The following is an 18,133-nucleotide window of genomic DNA, read 5'->3' as shown; positions in this document are numbered from 1 at the left end:
CAAGGCCCTCAGCAGTACTCCATGGATATGTAAAAATATGTAAATGGAAGCAGGCAGATGAAGTGTTTGTCAGCATGCATTGCCATTGTTTGTTTTTGTGTTCAAAAGCTCTTTTTTCTAAGCACACTTCTCTTTTCAGAGCATGAGCTTTAGCTTTGCAACCCAAGCAGCAGGGATGCCTTGTGTTTCCTTAGGACCTTTCATCAGATGATCCCCAAATGCTTTAAAAGGGTGAATTAAAGGAGCTTCACATTTAGAAAAAAATAGAAAAGGATTAATTTCTTTCTTCCAAAATGCAGTCAGCTCTGGTGTAAAGTAAAAGAGGACCTGGATTCTCCAGTGGGTGAGAACATTCTCCCTTCACATTGCTGCAGAGTGACAAAGGTTTCCTTTCTCAGCCTGACTTCCTGCCTGGGGACACTTTGAGCAAAGGAAAGAATTGGCTCTCCAGTCATGGAGAGTGTCTGCAGCAAGCATCACCAGGAATAGCAGTTAAATTAAAACATGGGGGAGGAATAAAAGAGAGAATTGCAATTTCCTTGAAGGGCATTAGGCTTGATCATCATAACTGCTGCCTCCATTCTCAATAGCAGTGAGGATGTACAGATATTTGTGTCATTTCTCTGCTGAGCAGCACCTCTGCTTACTCAGTACTGATTTGGGGTTGCTACAGCAACACCAAAACCACTTCCTATAGAGCGTGGATGTGCTCTGCAGGCCTCCCAGGCCTTCATGGTTAGCAGAAGTTAGGAAACTTCACAGAGGAAATACAATGCAAAGTACTAAGAGATGTGGAAACCTTAAATAGGGATGTCAATTCGACCACGACTTAGTTGATGCTAAGGGAAAATAGAAGCATGGTGGCCTTAGAATCTCTTTAAGGCAGGTTTTAGTCTGTTAATAATCAAGAGGAGATTGCTTTATAAAAAAATAAATAATTTTAATTTTATTTGAGCAGCTCCCTTCAAATATTATTTTTGTGCACACTAACATGTGACACCCATGTGACATTGTTTTAAGCCTTATATTTTTATTCAACATTCATTTAGCTTTCATTACTGAAAATTTCAAATTCCAGAGGATGTTAAAAATCTGCTGGGTGATTTGCAAAATCTTCTGGTGTTGGAAAATTTTTAATGATGAAATACTTTATTAATTGCTTCTATTTTATCTGTTTCCTGGCTATTGCCACAGGAATCTTGAGGGCTTTGCAGCAAGATCTGTACTCCCTAAATTATAATTTCTGGGATTATGCTAAAGCATCATGTAAAAACGAGTAATAATAATTATTCATAAAATTCTCTGTTTCAAACATATCTAATTGAGAAAAAAATGAGGAATTCACCTCTAGGCTGTTTACTAATAAAATCCCAAATACTTCTGTAGAATTTGATTTGCTGCTCAACTGGTGTGATCCTGGGAAAGAAAGTTCAAGGTCTGCCTAACCTGGAGATTTTTCTCCAGTATGCTTTCTACTGAATTGGGAATTGTTTGAGTAGTGTTTGTGCTAAAAGTATTCCAAATGCTTTTGATGTTGAGCTTTTGCCTGTTGGCTGTTGTGTGTCCTTGGCTGTAGCAATAATGCAGCAACTTCTCCTCATTTCCCTCATATCCTCAGAACAATTGAGATTTTGGTCCATGCCCAGAGAATCATAAAACCATGGACCATGAGTTTAGGGGAGTGTTTCTACAGGCACTGGTGATGAAATTACTCCTGGAATATTGAAGCTATTTAAAATTTCATCTTGCTGGAAAGTACTGGCAGCCTGAAAGTAGGAAAAAACATCAGACAGCTTGAGAGCCTCACATGTAACAAAAGATTAGAAGAATGGCTTTTGAGCCAAAAGATGAGTGGTGATTTTGACATGAGCACAAACACAGAGGTCAATGTGGATGTTAATACAGAAACATGGGAGAGATCTCACTTACTTGATAGCTGAATCAAGGGATGTATTTCCTATACATTTATTCCCTGATCTAGATGCAACATGGCTAAAATGATGTATTGTGTAGCTGGGCTACAGCCAGGTCAGAGTCCCACACAAGCAGACTGAACAACGTGCCCTGGCCACAGCACCTCCTTGGAGAGCCCTCCAGAGCAGGGCAACCAGTGCTTTGCAACTACATCTGGTAACCATGTCCCCAGGCCACCAGCACACACAGGGAGGGTTGGGCTAATGTAGGACATTGTTGCAGAGAAAATGCCCTTTGACTATTAGACAACAAATTCCAGTAGAGTGACTGGCTGGGAGGCAGGTACCCACAACAGACCCACTGCCAACAGCTGGGGGGTGCCTAAATCTAGATTGACCAAACTATTAGAGACTATGCAGTGTCTGCAGCAGCCCAGCACAGGCAGGGAGACAGCTGACTTGTGGGATGCTGGAGGTCTGCACAGATCTCAATGGGTCTTGGCCTTCTCTTCCATCTCTGCTGCCCTGCCAGCCTTGGAGTACATTATTGTTTATTACCCAGAGGGGACGGCTGAATTCCTTCTACAGCAACAATATTTTTTTGTGATGCCAATGCCATGACCTTTATTCATGAAAAACAAAGTACAAATGGGGAAAGCAGGGTGGAGCTCTGTCAGAAATGTGATGTAAACAGCTACAAAGATGTGGCTGTGCTCCTCCAAAGCCATTTCCCACCAGGTAAGGATCAGAGCAACAGGCATTGCCAACACAGCAGAGATCCTATCTGATATTTTCTTAAGCTAATTGCCTATACCTAACAGCAAGGCTTGATAAAAATTGCCAAATTGAACTTTTGGTCAGATTAGACAACATCAACAACAATAGTTTCCAAAGGATTTACGGAAACAAATTCCTGTTCCAGGTATCTGCTGACATTTTAAAAAAAGCCAGCCTCTTTTCTAGCATTCATGAAAGTAACATGAACAATTCAGTAGAAGAGCTCCCGTTTTGTTGTGGAAACAGTCTCTGCAGTACCCTTGAAAATTCATCCTGAGGCAAGTTTGAAATAATTCATGCATTTGCTCTTACAAAAATATCTTCATGTTTAGAGCAAACAGCTGTTTTGCTGGTGGAGAACAGCAGAAACATGACCTGTATTTAAACCTGTATCTTGCTGGGACAACTGGGAGCTTTAGCCTCCCAGTAGGGACACAAAATTCAGGCAGTGACACATGCAAAGACTTCTGGGGTGGCATGAATTCATTTGAGGGGAAAGCTGAGTTGCAGCCAGGTGGAGTGGCCATGTGGCAGTGTCTTCTGCTCTGGCTGGAGGTGGCTCCTATGTCCTGAGCTCAGCAGGCCAGGGGATGTGCCTGATAGATGCCATACCCCTCTGCACATGGTTTCACAGGAACTCCAGAGGCACTGGATGGAAAAGCTCCTGGGGTCCACCACACCCTCCACTGTGTGCCTCTGCTCCACGAGTTCCTCAGCCCTGCCACCAGGCAGTCCCAGGCCCTGCTGCTCAGGATGCCTGCCTCCCAGTCCCTCCACAGCCCAGCCTGGCCATGCAGCTCCTCCATGGTGCCAATGGCCTCCAGCAGCACTTGCTGTGGGCAACAGGGGTCAAGGATGTCTTTGTGAGTGCCAAGGGCATCCCAAACCCACTTTGGCTGCTCCACAGTTTGCTGGGATGTGCTTCCCAAGGAAATGTGGGAGTATAGGGACAGGTCTTCACACTCCTCTCCAGGAACTTCATGAGCCCAACAGACAAACCTGCAGAAGTAAAAAGGAGAAAACTTGAGGACTTTAGGTGACACAGAGAGTAAGAATCAATTGCTCAGTGATAGAGACAGCCTGTGACCAACTGTTCACAAAATATTAACCATTTGTGGCACATTTAATAATCAGTAAGTGATAATATTGGGCTTTGATACAAATCAGAGCTGACTAACATTGGCCAAAGAGATTTAGAGACCTAAGTCTGGATAGTTTGTGCTTTCTGCTGAGCATATTCCACCCTCTCCCCCTTCCCGACCTTCTCATGTACAAACAACAAAGTGGGATTGCTCTGGCTGGGACAGACAGGCAGAAATCACTCTCTGCAAGGATGCACTGCTGGGTTGGTAGTGTCACTGCACCCAGATAAACCTTACAAAACCAGTCTCTGCCCAGGTTGGGACATAAGCATCAGGTGTCCCAAAAGAGAAGTACAGGGATGCCGCAGTGAATATTGCTGAATTTATTTTCGGCCACGGAGATTCTGGCTGAAAGATCACTTGGGAGCGAGCCAAAGGTCCAGAAAAGGGAATTGCTGGGGGAGGACCAAGGTCACCCAGCCTGGGAGCCGCTGGTGTCCCCGCAGTGACACGTGCTGCCAGCCGAGGTGGAAGCCCAGGCATCTCCTGGAGCAGGCGGGCAATGCTCGGGTGTCAGTGGCCAGGCTGTGCCAGGGCACGGAGGGCAGGGCTGGGCAGGGCTGGGCAGGGCCGGGCAGGGCTGGGCAGGGCAGGGCAGGGCAGGGCAGGGCAGGGCAGGGCCGGGCAGGGCTGGGCAGAGCTGTGGATGCCCCCGCCTCACTCGGCTCCCGCCCCGGCTCTGCCTCCCCGCCACCAGATGCAAGCCATTTGTTTTGCATTTGGACCGGTAGTCTGGAAAACGCTGTGTTTTTAAGTTTATATTATATGCTTGCTTTCCAGTTCTGTTAATTAAAATCATGATACTGGATGAGCAGTTGCTGGATAGCTTGCAGGGTTCATTTTAAATTTCTTCTTTTTTCTAGATGCTCAGGCATTTGAAGCCCTTTCTCTGTTTGCAGTGCATTAATTCACCTAGCTAGAAATTCCATCTGTCTGAACTCGTACAAGCATGCATTTGGGAATGGGTTTGTCTCTTACAGATTTTCTCCCAGTGTTTGCCTATATCTTCCAATGTAATTTGTCAGAATAAACAAAGTATATAAGGAGTGTATAATTTTCAGTTATACACTCCTCATAACTGTTTCACCATCACTTTGAGAGGGAAGGGAGCAGAGGGACCCATAGGCAAATAGAAAGAAATATGAGCATGTATGAATTCACTCAAGTAATCTCTCCTTCTTTGGTGAGTTTAATCCATCAGCTTTCCTGGAGCCATTGTGTAAGTCATGAAGGCTCAGCTGCCTCCACAGTACATTTTTGGACTATTTTCCACTGTGATGTCTACTGTCACCTGGGATGTGGTTAGGCCAGCCCTGCCCAGCTCAATAATCAGCTCCAAATGGAAATGGAAGTGGCTCTGCAGGGCAGTCTCAGACTCTGTTGACCTTTTATTGCTTTCAGAGTGGGTCTGCCACAACTTCTTCCCTGTCTGCCAACTTCCATCTCCCAGATGTAGCTTCCCAGATTCTGTATCACCTTTGCTGCACCCATGTAACCATCCTGACTTGGCAGGACCTGTTGTGCTCATGAGGCCCAGGAAATCTCTGCAGGCTGTGCAGCAGCAGAATATTTATCTGCAGCATGGCAGGTGTGTTATTAGCAGGGAAAGAGGCATATTCACCATGTGCATCATCTCCAAGCACACCTTGTGCTACTGCAGTAGGGCTAACAGAGCACTTGGTCCAGTGAGGGATCACTTACACTGCCCAGATGTGGAGCTTTGCTTTCAGGACTGAAATGCTGAGTGTGGACATGTGCAAGGATGGGCCAGCATCTGCAGAGTTCATTTTAGTCTGCAGACAAAGCTCAGAGTCACTCAGCAAAGCTCACACGAGCTTCTCCCACGCACGAGTGCACATCACCTGAGCTCAGCAAAGCCTTTCTATGCAAATCCCAACTGCTCTGCATTGTGTCAAACAATGACTCCAGAATTAGATCCAACAAGATGCCTTTTTTTTTTTTTTTCAGCAAGTACATTCAGTGACTTAGCCTTTTCAGGGCTTATATCTTGGTTATTAATATTATCATTTGCCTTCTTTTGGAAAATTGAACTCATGTGATAGAGGAATTTTATGTGTCAAATTCTGATGCAGAAATTCTGGTATGAGTGCTTCTGTAAAATACAGAAGTGGAAAATGGAGGTTCTATGGTAGGAAATGATTTTCTTGTGTGGTTTTTAAAATAAATTTTATATGATTAGGCCAGCAAAGCACAATGCCAACATCAAAAAATCCATTACCTGTTGTTCTTGTCCTGGTTTTGGCAAATTTAGGCAGGCATTGCAAGATTTTATAAGAACTGTTATGTAATACTTCAGGCAAAAAAATGATTAAAAGAGATAAGTTATCATATATCTAGTACTAGGTAATCAGATTAAAAAGAAAAAAAAACAACAACTGGGAAGTGCAATAACTGGATTTGCTAATGCCACATAAAATAAAAAGATGAGTATGTATTCGGATTGCTGCACAGGGCAAGTGCCACAGAATTTTCCCTAGGGAACATTCCTCTATTGGCAAACTGTGGTCAAATGCAACAAACAAATCTTTTTTGTCTTTAATTATTGTGATTCTGCTTAAAAGTTAGAAGACATCAATTTTAGCATGTGGAATGTAGTTGTGAAAGAAAATGGGTTTCCTGAATTTTTAGTGATTGACTAAAATTCACACACATACTGGTTATTTTAATTTAAGGAAAAAGGATTTTGTTTCTTATCCTGTTACATAACCCTGGATCTATTCTCCCTTGAACACACAAGTATGATTGTCATTAATCTTAAAGGGAAACAGTTGTCTTTCAGAATCCTTTTTGAATTTCTAAATTTTTATCTTCTTTTTTTTTAAGTTAGATCCCAAATGACTGGATATGAATTGAAAATGAAAGCACATTGTTTATTTTTTTAATTAGATTACTTTAATCTCATTTATACATAGTTTTTCTACTGTTCTTCCCAACAGCAATAGTGAAGAAAAAACCATTGTTTTAGAGTGACTTCCAAAATACAAAACATACGGTTCATACAGCATCCAGCAGGAGACAGACTACCTGTTATTACTTTTTTAGCTCATTTTTATGAAACTGGCTGACTTTAAGTTCAGAGACATTCTTTAATAATACTTATATTTTTCATTCTATAGTGCATTCCTTTCAAGGATTTTAAATTGCTCAGGAGATCTTGAAAATCCCAGTGAAAACCTTTGGATATATGAGAGGCTTTTATTTCCAGGTAGCTGACTGTCAGTTAACTTGAGACACTCACTTTTTTCAAAAGCCAGTGTGACCACTTTGGTTCCAGGCTGTTTGGTTCCTGTGTGTTTGCCCCTCACTTTAGGAATCAGCCACTGTAAAGCAACGGGCATTTCCAAACTCAGAAAGGACCAGCTCCAGCCTCTCAGCCCTGCTAAGTGCCTTAAGTTAATTTGTAATTAGCTAGATGTAAGGAAAGGACCAGTGCAGGCAATCCCATGATGGCTAGGCAGTCTCAAATATAAGCAAAATAGGCCAGCCAGAGCATTAAAGCAAGAGAATTTAATGCCAACTGGCTACTTTTCAAGAAGATCTGTGGTTTTTCATTGCCTTTGTGTTTGTCTTGTAAACCGGGTGCAGAGCTCTATCACTGGCAGGTTCACATGATGGGGAGTGTACCAAAAACACAGGTCATGTTTTGGTTTCTGTTTGATACCTTATTTATTTATAAGGATAAACTAAGAAAAATTAACTGTCCAGGCCATAATTTCATCTAAAATAAACACAGACTAAAACTACAGCAACTTAGTGGATTGCGTGGATTAGTGAGATATCCTGGTATGTAACAGCAATAGCAACAATTTATTCCCCAATTTAGTAATGCTTAAAATCTGCAATCCAGAGTCACTCCATGATATGCAAATCCCTTACAAAATCTGCTTCCCTTTTTCAGGCTCAGGATTCTCTGCTATACAGGGGAACCCCAGAGACTGACCCCATATAACTTTGTGTAGGAAATTCATGTATAGAAAATCATTAGTGCAATGGATTTATTGAGACCATGTTTTTGCCATTCTTGCTTACACAATCCTTTACAGACAGTGCTGTCCATTTCTCTCCAAAATTTCTGCTGGACTTTATGCCTGGATGAACTTTGTTTTTTTTAAATTTTAATCTTTACTTGTAAAATCTTCCCAATCCCTGCAAAATCTCCTCTTTGTCCATGCCCAGTCTTGGTCCTGAGTCCATGAAACATCATGTTCCCTCTAGCAGACAAACAATGAAAACAAGGTTTCTCCTGAAAAATGAAGAAATATTAAATTGGTTACCATTTCGATATTAATGAGAATTTGCTGATGAGCATATTTTAGGTCCTGGTGTAATATCCCTCCCTCCACCTCACCTTATGGAAACGTGGATTAGCTCTGCCACAGCCTTGGGTTAATATTCATCCATCTGAAATCTGGCACTCACATCCCTGCCCCTCAAGACCTCTCTACATGGGTGCAAATACAGTGAATCTCTCCTGACTTTCATGCCATCTCAGTACATTTCCACACGTTGTAGCCAAGCTGGGGATTTGGCCCAGTGTCTTTTTTAAACCCTGTGACCCAGACGTGGAGATTAAAAAAGAGTTGTGTTATCGGATTAAACAGATACAAGAGGCACTCGCTGCATCAGCATCCAACACCTTAAAACTCCAGCAAGTAGATCAGCATGGTAATGGCAAAAATAGTCTCTGAGAAAGAGGGAAACCTCAAAGGAAGGTGATGGCAAACCCGTGCCTTGGGCTGGGGCGCAGAAACCTGCCACTCTGACTGGTTGCCAAAGCAGCCGCGGGGATATGGTGTTCTGCTTGCTACAGCATCTTGATACAGGATACACTCGAGGTATAAAAGTCATTTGAACTCCACCTACCTGCAGCCAGAGTGATTTTAGCCTTAGTTAAGTTCGGGTTAATGTCTTCACAGTGGGGTTTTTAAGGGGTTAGGCTTGATTGCATTATGAACTGCATCAGCGGATACTGAAATCAATAAAGCTGCAGAAGCAAAAATTCTAACAGATTAAAAACAGACCTACATGAAAAGGACAGTAATTTCAGGCACCATTTGTGTGCTTAATATTATACACATGCTTATGCTTTGTAATTTGGGCTCTAACTTGTGATTTTGGTTACATAAGAGAGTGGAGAAGCCAGAAGCATTAGTGCTGCTGTGCGCCACTGCAGCTGAAGGCAGAGCTCCCCCAAATATTCATCAGGCACATCAGGCACATTCTCAGAACTTGTGCTGTCTCATATTAAAATAGCAGATAGTAATGTGCACATTTATGGCACAAAAGGAATTATTATTATTATTATTATTATTGTTATTGTTATTGTTATTATTGTTATCGTTATCATTATTATTGGTTCCAGGTACTGTTTACATGCCTCTGACTTCAAAACAGCTTTGGCTGTTGGTCTTTTACCCCAAACATTTTATTTTTAAACACATGGAGAAACCATGTGCTTTGTGTGGCTGACTTTTAAGAAGTGAGGAGCAACAGAAGAAGAGAGAGCAAGAGACAAAATACAGACTTTGATTCCTCTAGAGAACTAGAGCAAAATATTCCACTGCTGTCAGTGGTACAGCTGTGCTGGCAGGATCCTTCACACAGACAAGGCTCCAGCCACTACTTACATTTCACTGATGTGACTGCTGGCTCCTAATCTGCATCTAGGCATCCTCACTGCAACCAAACAAGTGGCTGAGCCGGTAAGAAACCTTTTGCTTCACTCCCTAGTGCAGCCAGAGCCGCCTGTTTGTGGTCCCTCGTGGAGCCTCACAAAATGTGAGCTGCCTCCTGCAAAGGATGCCTACGAATCAAAGTTGCAGTACACAAGAAACCTGAATCAGAAGACGTAGGTGGCAGCACGGACTACATCGTTAGGAGTTTAAACGAGGCTGTTCAGTGGAGATATGTCATCAATTAGCTGTGTATATCCTATCTCTATCTGGTTTTCTGCTAAAAACCTACTCACGTTTCAAATCAGCTCAGATACGGAAAATCACAGAATGCACTGGAGTAAGGGAAAATTGGCTGTATGACTGTGACACGGGGTTTTCTGGAATCCTATATTGCCATCAAAAAGTCTGCAGAATGGTGCAGCTTTTGCAAGAACCAGCTAAGGAAATCAGCCTTTTCTGAGACCTCCCTGGAGGCTGCTGTGATGGAATTTGATCCCCCCAGCAGCCTATGCATAGGTTATGGGTTCCGGAGGTGGTCCCCCAGTATCTGCTGTTCTGGTTTGTGGTGTAGAAAGGTTTCATCTTGTATTCGGGAAAACCTAGAGAGCAGAGGTGTGGTGACTATTCACTCTCCTTTGGTCCATCCCTGCTGTACCCAGAGCAAGGTTAGCACCGTGGGACTTCTGTGAAACACAGATGGCCCCAAAATCTCCTTTTCACCACAACGGTACCCCCACAATGCAAATGGTATTTTGCAGTGCAGAGGATCTTACTAAGTCTTCAGCAGGGGTTATATGAAAATGCCTCGCGACACTCTCTGCTGCTGAATCCTTTCATTAAGAGCACCAGGGGGATGCAGGTAGGAGAGCAAGGACATGTTTGAGTCATAAACCCGTTCGCCTGCAGGGGTGGAGGACCTGCTTTCGGTTCTGTGAAACCCGACGCAAAACAAAACGTTGCCCTGCTCATTTTCCCCGCCGATCGCCCCGGCCGTACTTTGTCCTCCCGCTGCCACCGGGACTTTCCGGTGCCGTGGATCGCGCTTGGGAGGCGGCAGGGCAGAGCAGGGATGTCCCAGCCTCCCAGGCACCTGCCAGACCACGCTCCCGCGTTGCCTCCTCCAGCAGCAGACGGCTCCGGGAGCAAACCTGTCCCCAAAGCCTGGCAGAGCGGCACCGGCTCCAGAGTCCAGTCCCCCGGGGGGCCGAGGAGAAAAGCGGAGAGCCAGGGCCCGGGCGCAGGGACAGGCAGCGGCGGTGACAGCGCCGTGGGATGCTTTTTCTGCGAGAACGGCACTCTTTGTGTAAAGATAAAAAATACCGATTAAAAAAACGCACGAAAATGAAAAACACCGAGACGAGCTCAGCGGCTGGGAGCCCTCGCTCCGCTCCCTGCCCGCCGCGGCAGCCGCGGGACGCGGGCCGGGTCCCTCGGGGCGGCCCCGCTGCCGCTCCCGCTGCCCGCGGCAGCCGCGGGGAAGGGCGGGCGGCCCCGGGCGGCCCCCCCGAGCCGGCGGCCGCTGCCCCGCACCCGCCCGCCCCTCCCCGCCGGCCCGCGGCCGCCTGCCAGCCCGGGCTCCGCCGCCGTGTCTGCGGCATGGCCCCTCCTCCCCCACACCCCTTCCTTTAGGCTCCCCCCTCCCCAGCAAAGAAGAGGCCGTGCCGGTGTTTTTCCACTCAGCAGGATGGGTGATGCTCAAAGCTCCCTCATTAGACAACAGACACGAGAGGTCAGGAAGAAAGCGCTTATAAATTACCGTTTCCTCCTGCTCGGCGCTGCTAGTCGCGCCGCACCGCTCCGCCGGACGCGCCGCAGGGGCGCAGCGGCGCGCAGGCACCGCGGCCAGCGGACACAGGTACCGGCACCTCCCGGGCGGGAGGGCGGGCGGGCGCTGGGGCTGCCGCTGCCACTGCGGCGGTGGCGGTGGCGGGGCTGGCGCGGAGCGGCGCGGATCGCCCCTCGCCGCCGCGGCGAACAAAGGGGCGGCCGCTCCGCGCCCAGCGGAGCCGAACCGAGCCGGGCCGGCGGCGGCGGCATCGTCCTCCCTTTGTCCGCCTCGACTCGGGGTGCCCCCGGGAGCGCTTTCCCTTCCCCCCCTTCCATTTACTTATTAATTCATCCTTCTTCTTAAAGCCCCCTCCTCCCCAGCTCTCGCATTACCTCGGCGGTGTTTTTCCTCCCCAGCGGTTATTTACCCCACACCCCCCCACACCTTGCATTAACTTTTTTTGGCGATAACATTCTCAGCCATTCCCCTTTGGCGGCCCTCCAGCACATCGAAGGCGCACGCTTCTCTCCCCGGCTATTTTTGCCCATTTTTTCTCCCACCCCTCCCCGCTGTGCTTTCTCTGTCTGCCGTGCGCTAACCTCGAGTGAAGAGACTGGTACAGGCAATGCTACATCTGATGCTAATGGGCCTACCTGGTGGGTAATACCGCTGCTGCTGCTTTCTTGTGATTTCCCTCATTTTCCTTTTTATTCCCCTCATTTTCCTTTTATTTTGTGGGTTCTTGACGTGCTGAAATCAAAGTACTGATGGGGCTTAGAAATAAAACACAGGGACTACACAGGGCAGGTTACCAAGCTCAGCGTGGTGCAAAGGGGTGATAATTCTGGGTTTGTTTGGGGGTAACTTGGATCCAAAATTCACCCGCTGGCTTTAAGATAATGAATGCCCATTGCTGCCTGGTATTATAGCAGGAGGTATGTGGGAGGACTCACAAGGTTTCCATATAAGAGCATGGGAGAATTTATTTCACCCAGGCGAAGAAATGTGCAGAGTATGTGTTATTTATGACACTGAAGGCAAGCTGTGTTGTCCTTAGGCAGCTCCAAGAGTGGCAAAACTTGGTATTTAGAAATTGTTGATGCTGATTTCTGCAGTTTAATAAGAGCTATGTTTAAAGGGAAGCATGGATGAAAATAAAAGAAAGGAAAAAGTAGTGGGAGACCATCCAGATAAACATGAAGAAACACAACCGCATGCTTATTCCAGCACAGTTTGTGCCAAGGTGTAAAGATGGAGGTTTTTGATGAGTTCCCATGTTTTTTAACCGTATTGGGAAAGGCATTAAGAAAATGTGCCGAGAGGAGCTGGTTACGTTGATAGTGCTATTTTGGTAACTGCATTTTTTTTTATTGCTTGCATGTGAAAATGTTTTGAGTTTTGGACAGGCAAAACAGTGAGGCAGTCCTGACGGGGACACATGTCATCGGCCGTGTAACTCGGGGCTCGGGTGACAGTTGCTACCGGTTCAGATTTTATGGCTTTAGGTTTGAGGGTAAATCAGCCCGTTAAAACCTGCTGCTGTGGAATTTCCATGGGAGAGGCTTTGGTGAGAACTCTGATGGTTGTTGACAGCCGGGTGTTTACCTCTGGGTCTGTGTTCAGCCAAGCTGACTGCTTTCTGGCATTGCCTGCCTTTGCCACAAGTGGTACGGAAAGGTTTCCTTGAAGGTTATTGTGGGGGGTTTTTTTAAGCAAAATGTGTGAGCAGCTGAGGCAGCCAGCAGCTTGACAGTGACAGTGTCCCTCAGCCGGACCAAGTCGAGTCCAAAGCATGAGTGTGGAAGGAGGATGTCTGTGCTGCCCTCGTTAAACTGACATTAGAAACGTCATTTTTGGCACTTTCAGAGATAGTATCTTCCTGTTTCCCCTTCAACTGTCTCTTATCTGCTTTGCATGTTCTCTTTTTGTCTTTTTTCTCTCTATTTGCCTTTCCCCTCTGTCCCTTCCCTTTCGCACCTCTCTGCTGGGTGCTAGCGCAGCTCCCACTGGAGGGCGGCAGACACCTTTCCCCTGCCCGGGGCTGCCCGGGACCCCGACCCGCGGCCGGCACAGGAGGGGCCGCTTCTTGCTGCCATTTATTAACCTGCTTCTCCCACCTGCGCTGTGAGGGTTCGGTTCTGTCATATTTGGCAAAAAGCAGGAAGTCGCAGGTGGCACTCTGATACCTGCAGGCCCTGAGAGGGTGGATGCCTGCTCGGGGGGGCTGCATCAGATTCCTGGGGCATTTGGTTTGTTTGCTTAAGGAATCTTGGTCTGGAATCAGGTAGAAATTTGGAATCTTTCAAATGCTACCGACTTCTGTTTTATTTTCTTTTTCTGTAAGCAGAAACAAAATTTGGCATACAGCTTTTCATCGGTAGTTTTAAATGTGGGAGCTTTTGTGTGGGTTGCCTGGAGGTTTCATGTCAGAGGTGAAATGTTGGGGCAGTGGCAGGAGACTTCAGTTGGTGTGAAATGCTGGCAGAAAAGAGGTGCCACATTGTCTTGGAAAACGAGGAAGACACTTTAGGTTGGCTTGGTCTTGCTGCGGAGTGCTTGGGAAACCTCCCATGCCTGAGTGGAGTTCTGTTTGTAAAGCCTTGGTGAGGATCTTGTCATACAGCTAATCATTGCTAATATTTCAGTGAGGAGTTTTTTAAATCAATACTCTTAGTGTATCTTAGTGGCTTCCAGCCAGGTCCTATGGGCTGGATGTTTCCAAAGAGACTCTTGGGCACTTTCCAGACAGTGATATTCCTAGGATTTTCATCAATGCACATCAACGCTTAACAGCACCTCCCTATTATTTTAATTTTGCCCCTTCTATATTTTCCAATGCCCCATATTTTCGTTCCAGTGGGCAGTGGGGCAACCTTGCACCAATGCCCCAGTAGCAGTGCTGCCAGTTCCACCAGTAAGGGGAGTCTCTGCAGTGGTGCCCTGCCTGGGGTTTAAATCATGCTGGCAAACAACTCTGAAAAGATTATGGTGATTAGTTTCTTTTAAATTTAACCACATTACAACACTTAAAAATGGATGGGAAAGCCATGGCAGTTGCAGCCTTTTGTAAGTAATGTTTATTTGATTGGTCATATGAATAAATTGTAGATCATTTAAGAAGTGAAGCTTTGAATAGATTACTCAGTCGGATTAGTGCCTTCGACTTTTCATCACTAACTTAATGACCAGAATGGATCAGGTTTATTTTTTTAAAAAGTAATCCTGTGTCTGCTGCAGTAAGAGCTCTATACACAGAACTAAAATTTATTCTAATGGCACTCTAGGGGGGCTGCTTCCAGGATTGGATCCTTGGCCTTTAGAAGAAAAGCATGAGGATGAAAATTCAGTGATTTAATATTTGTTGAATTTCTTCCATACATGCCTATTTAATTGACCCCTCAGCTGTTGTAGCGCCATGGATTTAATTGATTTGCATGAGCTTTGTTTACATCCCGAGGCATGTAAACTTTAAATTGCTTACATAGTAGCTAATATTGATACAAAGTAATACAGTAGAAATTAATTGAACATTCCACTCGTCACTGTTCGTTTTTCCCCAAAAACCTGCTGTTGGAAGGGCTGCTGTGCTGCCAGTCCACGACTCTGAAACCATGGCTGGTGTCCACAGCATCCTCTGTATTTCTGTCAGTCTCCTTTTTTTCCAATGTGTCCAGGTTTACACCAGCAAAAAGCCATTTAGTGCCAGCCCTAAACCATGTTCTAAGAGCAATCCACTGAACCCACCAGCTCAGCTGGTGGAAGGGGAGTGTGAATCAAATGCCAGCAAGGGTGGGTGGGTGGCAGCAGGGTGGCAGGCCCACGGCTGCAGGAGGTGGCTGTTAAGGCCTGTTGGGAAGGTTCCCCATTTCAGCATTTGCTGGGTTTCCTGTTGTGGTTCTCTGTCACTCAGAATTGTCACAGCCTCGAAGGATGCCTTCGCTGCTGTGGCTGCTCAACCTGGGCTTGAATGCAGTCAATGCTTGAGCACTGGCATGAAAAAACAACCCTGCTGTGCCAAAATGCAGTGGGAGGGCCCTGCTTCATGGTGTTGGTGTGAGTCCCATGTCTATAGGTAGGAGAACAGCCCATACACTGAGCCATGGGGTTATTGCTGAGCTGGAATGTAGTTAAAGATTCTTTTATTTTTTCATTTTTTGATCCAGATCACATGGCATTTGTATTTTATTTCACTTCTGCAGTGTAATTGTCCTGCTATTTAGAGGGATATAGTCATATCTAGAGACATATAGAACGATATGTGATGTTCTACATAGGATGAAACATACAAGAAATTATCTCCTGTTTTGGCTTTGGTATTACATTCAGTGTCTTAGTGTTCTTCAAATAGGAGTTTTTACTGATAAAATTCAGAAAACGCAGTGCATTATAGCATTGAAACATGTCTGACTTATTTTGCTGGACCCATTTTTTTTCCTTTAAAATATTTTTCCCTTTTCTTTTTCTCTTTTGTTTTTTCCAAACAGGAAAAGAAAATACATTCAGCAGAGATTCTTCTTCATGTAAGTGTTATTTATGCTTGTTTATGAAATTACAAAAAGGCTTAAAAAACTCATTAAAACATTAAAATACTGAACACTTACCATCTGTTTGTAGAAACCAAGTATAGAGCATGTAAAAATAGGCTGTAGTTATACAGCAATAATGCTCAGCAACTGATATCTTAAATCTGTCTGTGCAGTTCTTCTGTGTGTATCACCACAGAATTTAGAAAACGTTGCAAAGCACTTTGCAGACATTTTAAGCAGCATGCCCATAAAGTCGGTGTGTAAATCCTGGAGGGATAATGTTAAAATGCAAAGCAGAGGAGACACATAAGCGAGAGCTTGATTTATCACCCCAGAGTCCTTGCTCCCCAAACGCTGTGACAGAGTCAGCTTTTGTGCCTTGGATCCTACAGAATCCAAGCTCTGCCCATAGAGCCATTTGTTGTGTGCAGGTGTGTGCATGTGTGTGTATGGGTAAGAGAGAGTGTCTGTGTGTGTACCTGGCCTCAAATAGCCTGTAGGTATTTCAGGCCTTCTCTGCAACCTATGGTGATGCCCATTAAGGCAAGAGTAGATGCCACCAGCCATTGGTGGGTACTGTTGCAAATGTTTTGTGGAAGCATTTGGCTCCAGCCTGGCTCTCAGTCTGGGGGAGCCTGTTAAAGTGTTCCTTGTGGGACTGAGAAAGCTGCATGTCATAAAAACCCAACAGGTTTTTTTCCACACCATCTAGCGACCTGGTTTCTTTTTTCGCAGATCTCAGCTTTGAAAACTGTTGAGTAGTACTGAAAACTCTGCTCTGGTATTTCTTCCTAGTAAATAAATCTGATTGAATGTTTTACGGGGCTGCACAGATGAAGACTCTCATTGCCTTTATGCAAAATTAGCTTAGCAAGGAAAACGACTGCATTGTTCCCAATGCAGGGCCCGCTTTGCATAACTTCCGAGCATGTACTGTGTCCAGTGGCATGGCAAGCCCACGAGCACTCACCTCAGGCTGATTTCCCATAAATCAATTTTTTTTTTTTTTTTTTTTTAACAACATGTATCTCGGAATTGCAGCACTCCATTATGCTTGCGTAGCAACTTGCTGGTTAATATGTAGCAAAATGCCGTGTGGTAACAAATGTTTTTTTGCTATTGTTGAGCTGGAATGTTAGTTCAGCTTCTAGATAAAAGTGGCTTGCGCAAGGCGTCCCGGTAGACCATGATTTCTGTGGCTTGTACAGTAGTTCTGTAGGCAGTCGTGTTCTGCTCTTCCTCTCCCCTGTGCTTCCCTTCATCTTCCACGTGAGCGAGGGGTGGGCTGATGGAAAGGCAGGAGCTGCCCTTTGCATCCTGCAAAACACCAGCGTGGGGTTCTTATTATGCCTGTTGCTAGTCAAGCATCTGTTGAAAACACTCTTTATTCTGGTTGTGTTGCTAGCAGAAACATTGTTAGATGCTTTATTTAATAGCTTTAAACCACAAGTGTTCTTTGGCTGGTTTTATGGATAAGACGATATTTTAAAAAAACCAAAAAACCCAAAACCAAAGAAATCCAGTACTAAGTGAAGGATACCCAACCAAAGATTAGGAATCCTCCTTTCCTGCTGCTGGGAATCCTAGCTGAGACTAGGTTAAGCATTTGTATCTTTGAGAAGGTACATCATCATTTTTGCAAGGTAACAGAGAAGAAAAAAATACAGAAGGTTTTTGAGTATGAACATTTTCAACATTTGTAGCTCATTATTATTTCATTCTAGAATGAGAAATTCAAATCTCTTGAAAATCCTGTGAGGCATATGCTTCCCATAGATTATAAAGGGGAAATGGTGAAGCAAAACCCCCTTAAGGGAAGAAGCTCCCAAATAGAGAAGAACCCAAAGAGATGAACCCTACAGCAGTGACTGTAGGGTGTCTGGAAATTGCAGAATAACCCCACAGTGCAGATTGGGAGTTTTGCTTGGAGATTGTAGTATCCCAAAGAAAATTCCTAAGTCCAATACATACTCTCTAAAATGAGTAATGAAAAGTCAGTGGTCCAGAGGCCATTTGCAGTGCAGCCTTCCATCACATGCTGTGGCTTTTCAATGGCTGACGGCAAGCTTTGAGCACCAGAGCCTCTCTCCTCTGGTTCTGTGCATGAAATATTATGACTTTGACTGATAACTCTGTTTGTGCCTGTCTGTGCATTGGCTTCCCTTGGCTTCTACAACGGTGGGAGTTTCCAAAAGAGAGTTAAACTCCAGGGATGGGAGTATTGAGGTTATAGTGAAATGGCAGAATGGTGAAGCATCCAGGACAGGGGTCTCTCCCAGGTCCTGTTCAGAGTTGGCTCCTGTGGCAGTGG

General features: G+C 45.2%; 2 protein-coding genes across 29 annotated transcripts in view; one reads left to right on the top strand and one right to left on the bottom strand.

The window, feature by feature from the left end:
- The window catches only part of LOC139595856 (uncharacterized), a 133,321-nt gene extending 121,154 nt beyond the window's left edge, over nucleotides 1–12,167 (bottom strand). The window contains exons 1-5 of one of the 16 annotated variants that reach the window (XR_011681151.1): nucleotides 11,285–11,682; nucleotides 10,525–10,825; nucleotides 9,481–9,656; nucleotides 8,717–8,837; nucleotides 7,835–8,096 (exon numbers count right to left, since the gene is read on the bottom strand). Coding sequence is in view for 4 of the 16 variants with exons in the window: in XM_071439616.1 (XP_071295717.1) it covers nucleotides 9,573–9,656; nucleotides 10,525–10,825; nucleotides 11,285–11,631 (732 nt within the window). In the remaining 12 variants the exon portion in view is untranslated. The other 15 variants (XR_011681146.1, XR_011681148.1, XR_011681145.1 and 12 more) reach the window with 15 other exon arrangements.
- The window catches only part of SLC6A6 (solute carrier family 6 member 6), a 93,432-nt gene that overhangs the window by 24,209 nt on the left and 51,090 nt on the right, over nucleotides 1–18,133 (top strand). For 5 of the 13 annotated variants that reach the window (XM_071439595.1, XM_071439593.1, XM_071439589.1 and 2 more), the window contains exon 2: nucleotides 15,781–15,816. The exons of 1 other annotated variant lie outside the window; for it this stretch is intronic. Coding sequence is in view for 2 of the 12 variants with exons in the window: in XM_071439587.1 (XP_071295688.1) it covers nucleotides 11,922–11,952; nucleotides 15,781–15,816 (67 nt within the window). In the remaining 10 variants the exon portion in view is untranslated. Of the gene's footprint in view, nucleotides 1–11,244; nucleotides 11,384–11,819; nucleotides 11,953–15,780; nucleotides 15,817–18,133 lie in introns of those variants that run through there. 7 more of the 13 variants (XM_071439594.1, XM_071439592.1, XM_071439588.1 and 4 more) reach the window with 4 other exon arrangements.

Source organism: Agelaius tricolor, unplaced genomic scaffold, assembly GCF_023055355.1.
Source record: "Agelaius tricolor isolate 1412-34295 unplaced genomic scaffold, bAgeTri1.0.p SCAF_14, whole genome shotgun sequence".
Taxonomy (NCBI): Eukaryota; Metazoa; Chordata; class Aves; order Passeriformes; family Icteridae; genus Agelaius; species Agelaius tricolor.
Note: the sequence above shows the minus strand (reverse complement) of the source record. Positions and strands in the feature narration are given on the sequence as shown.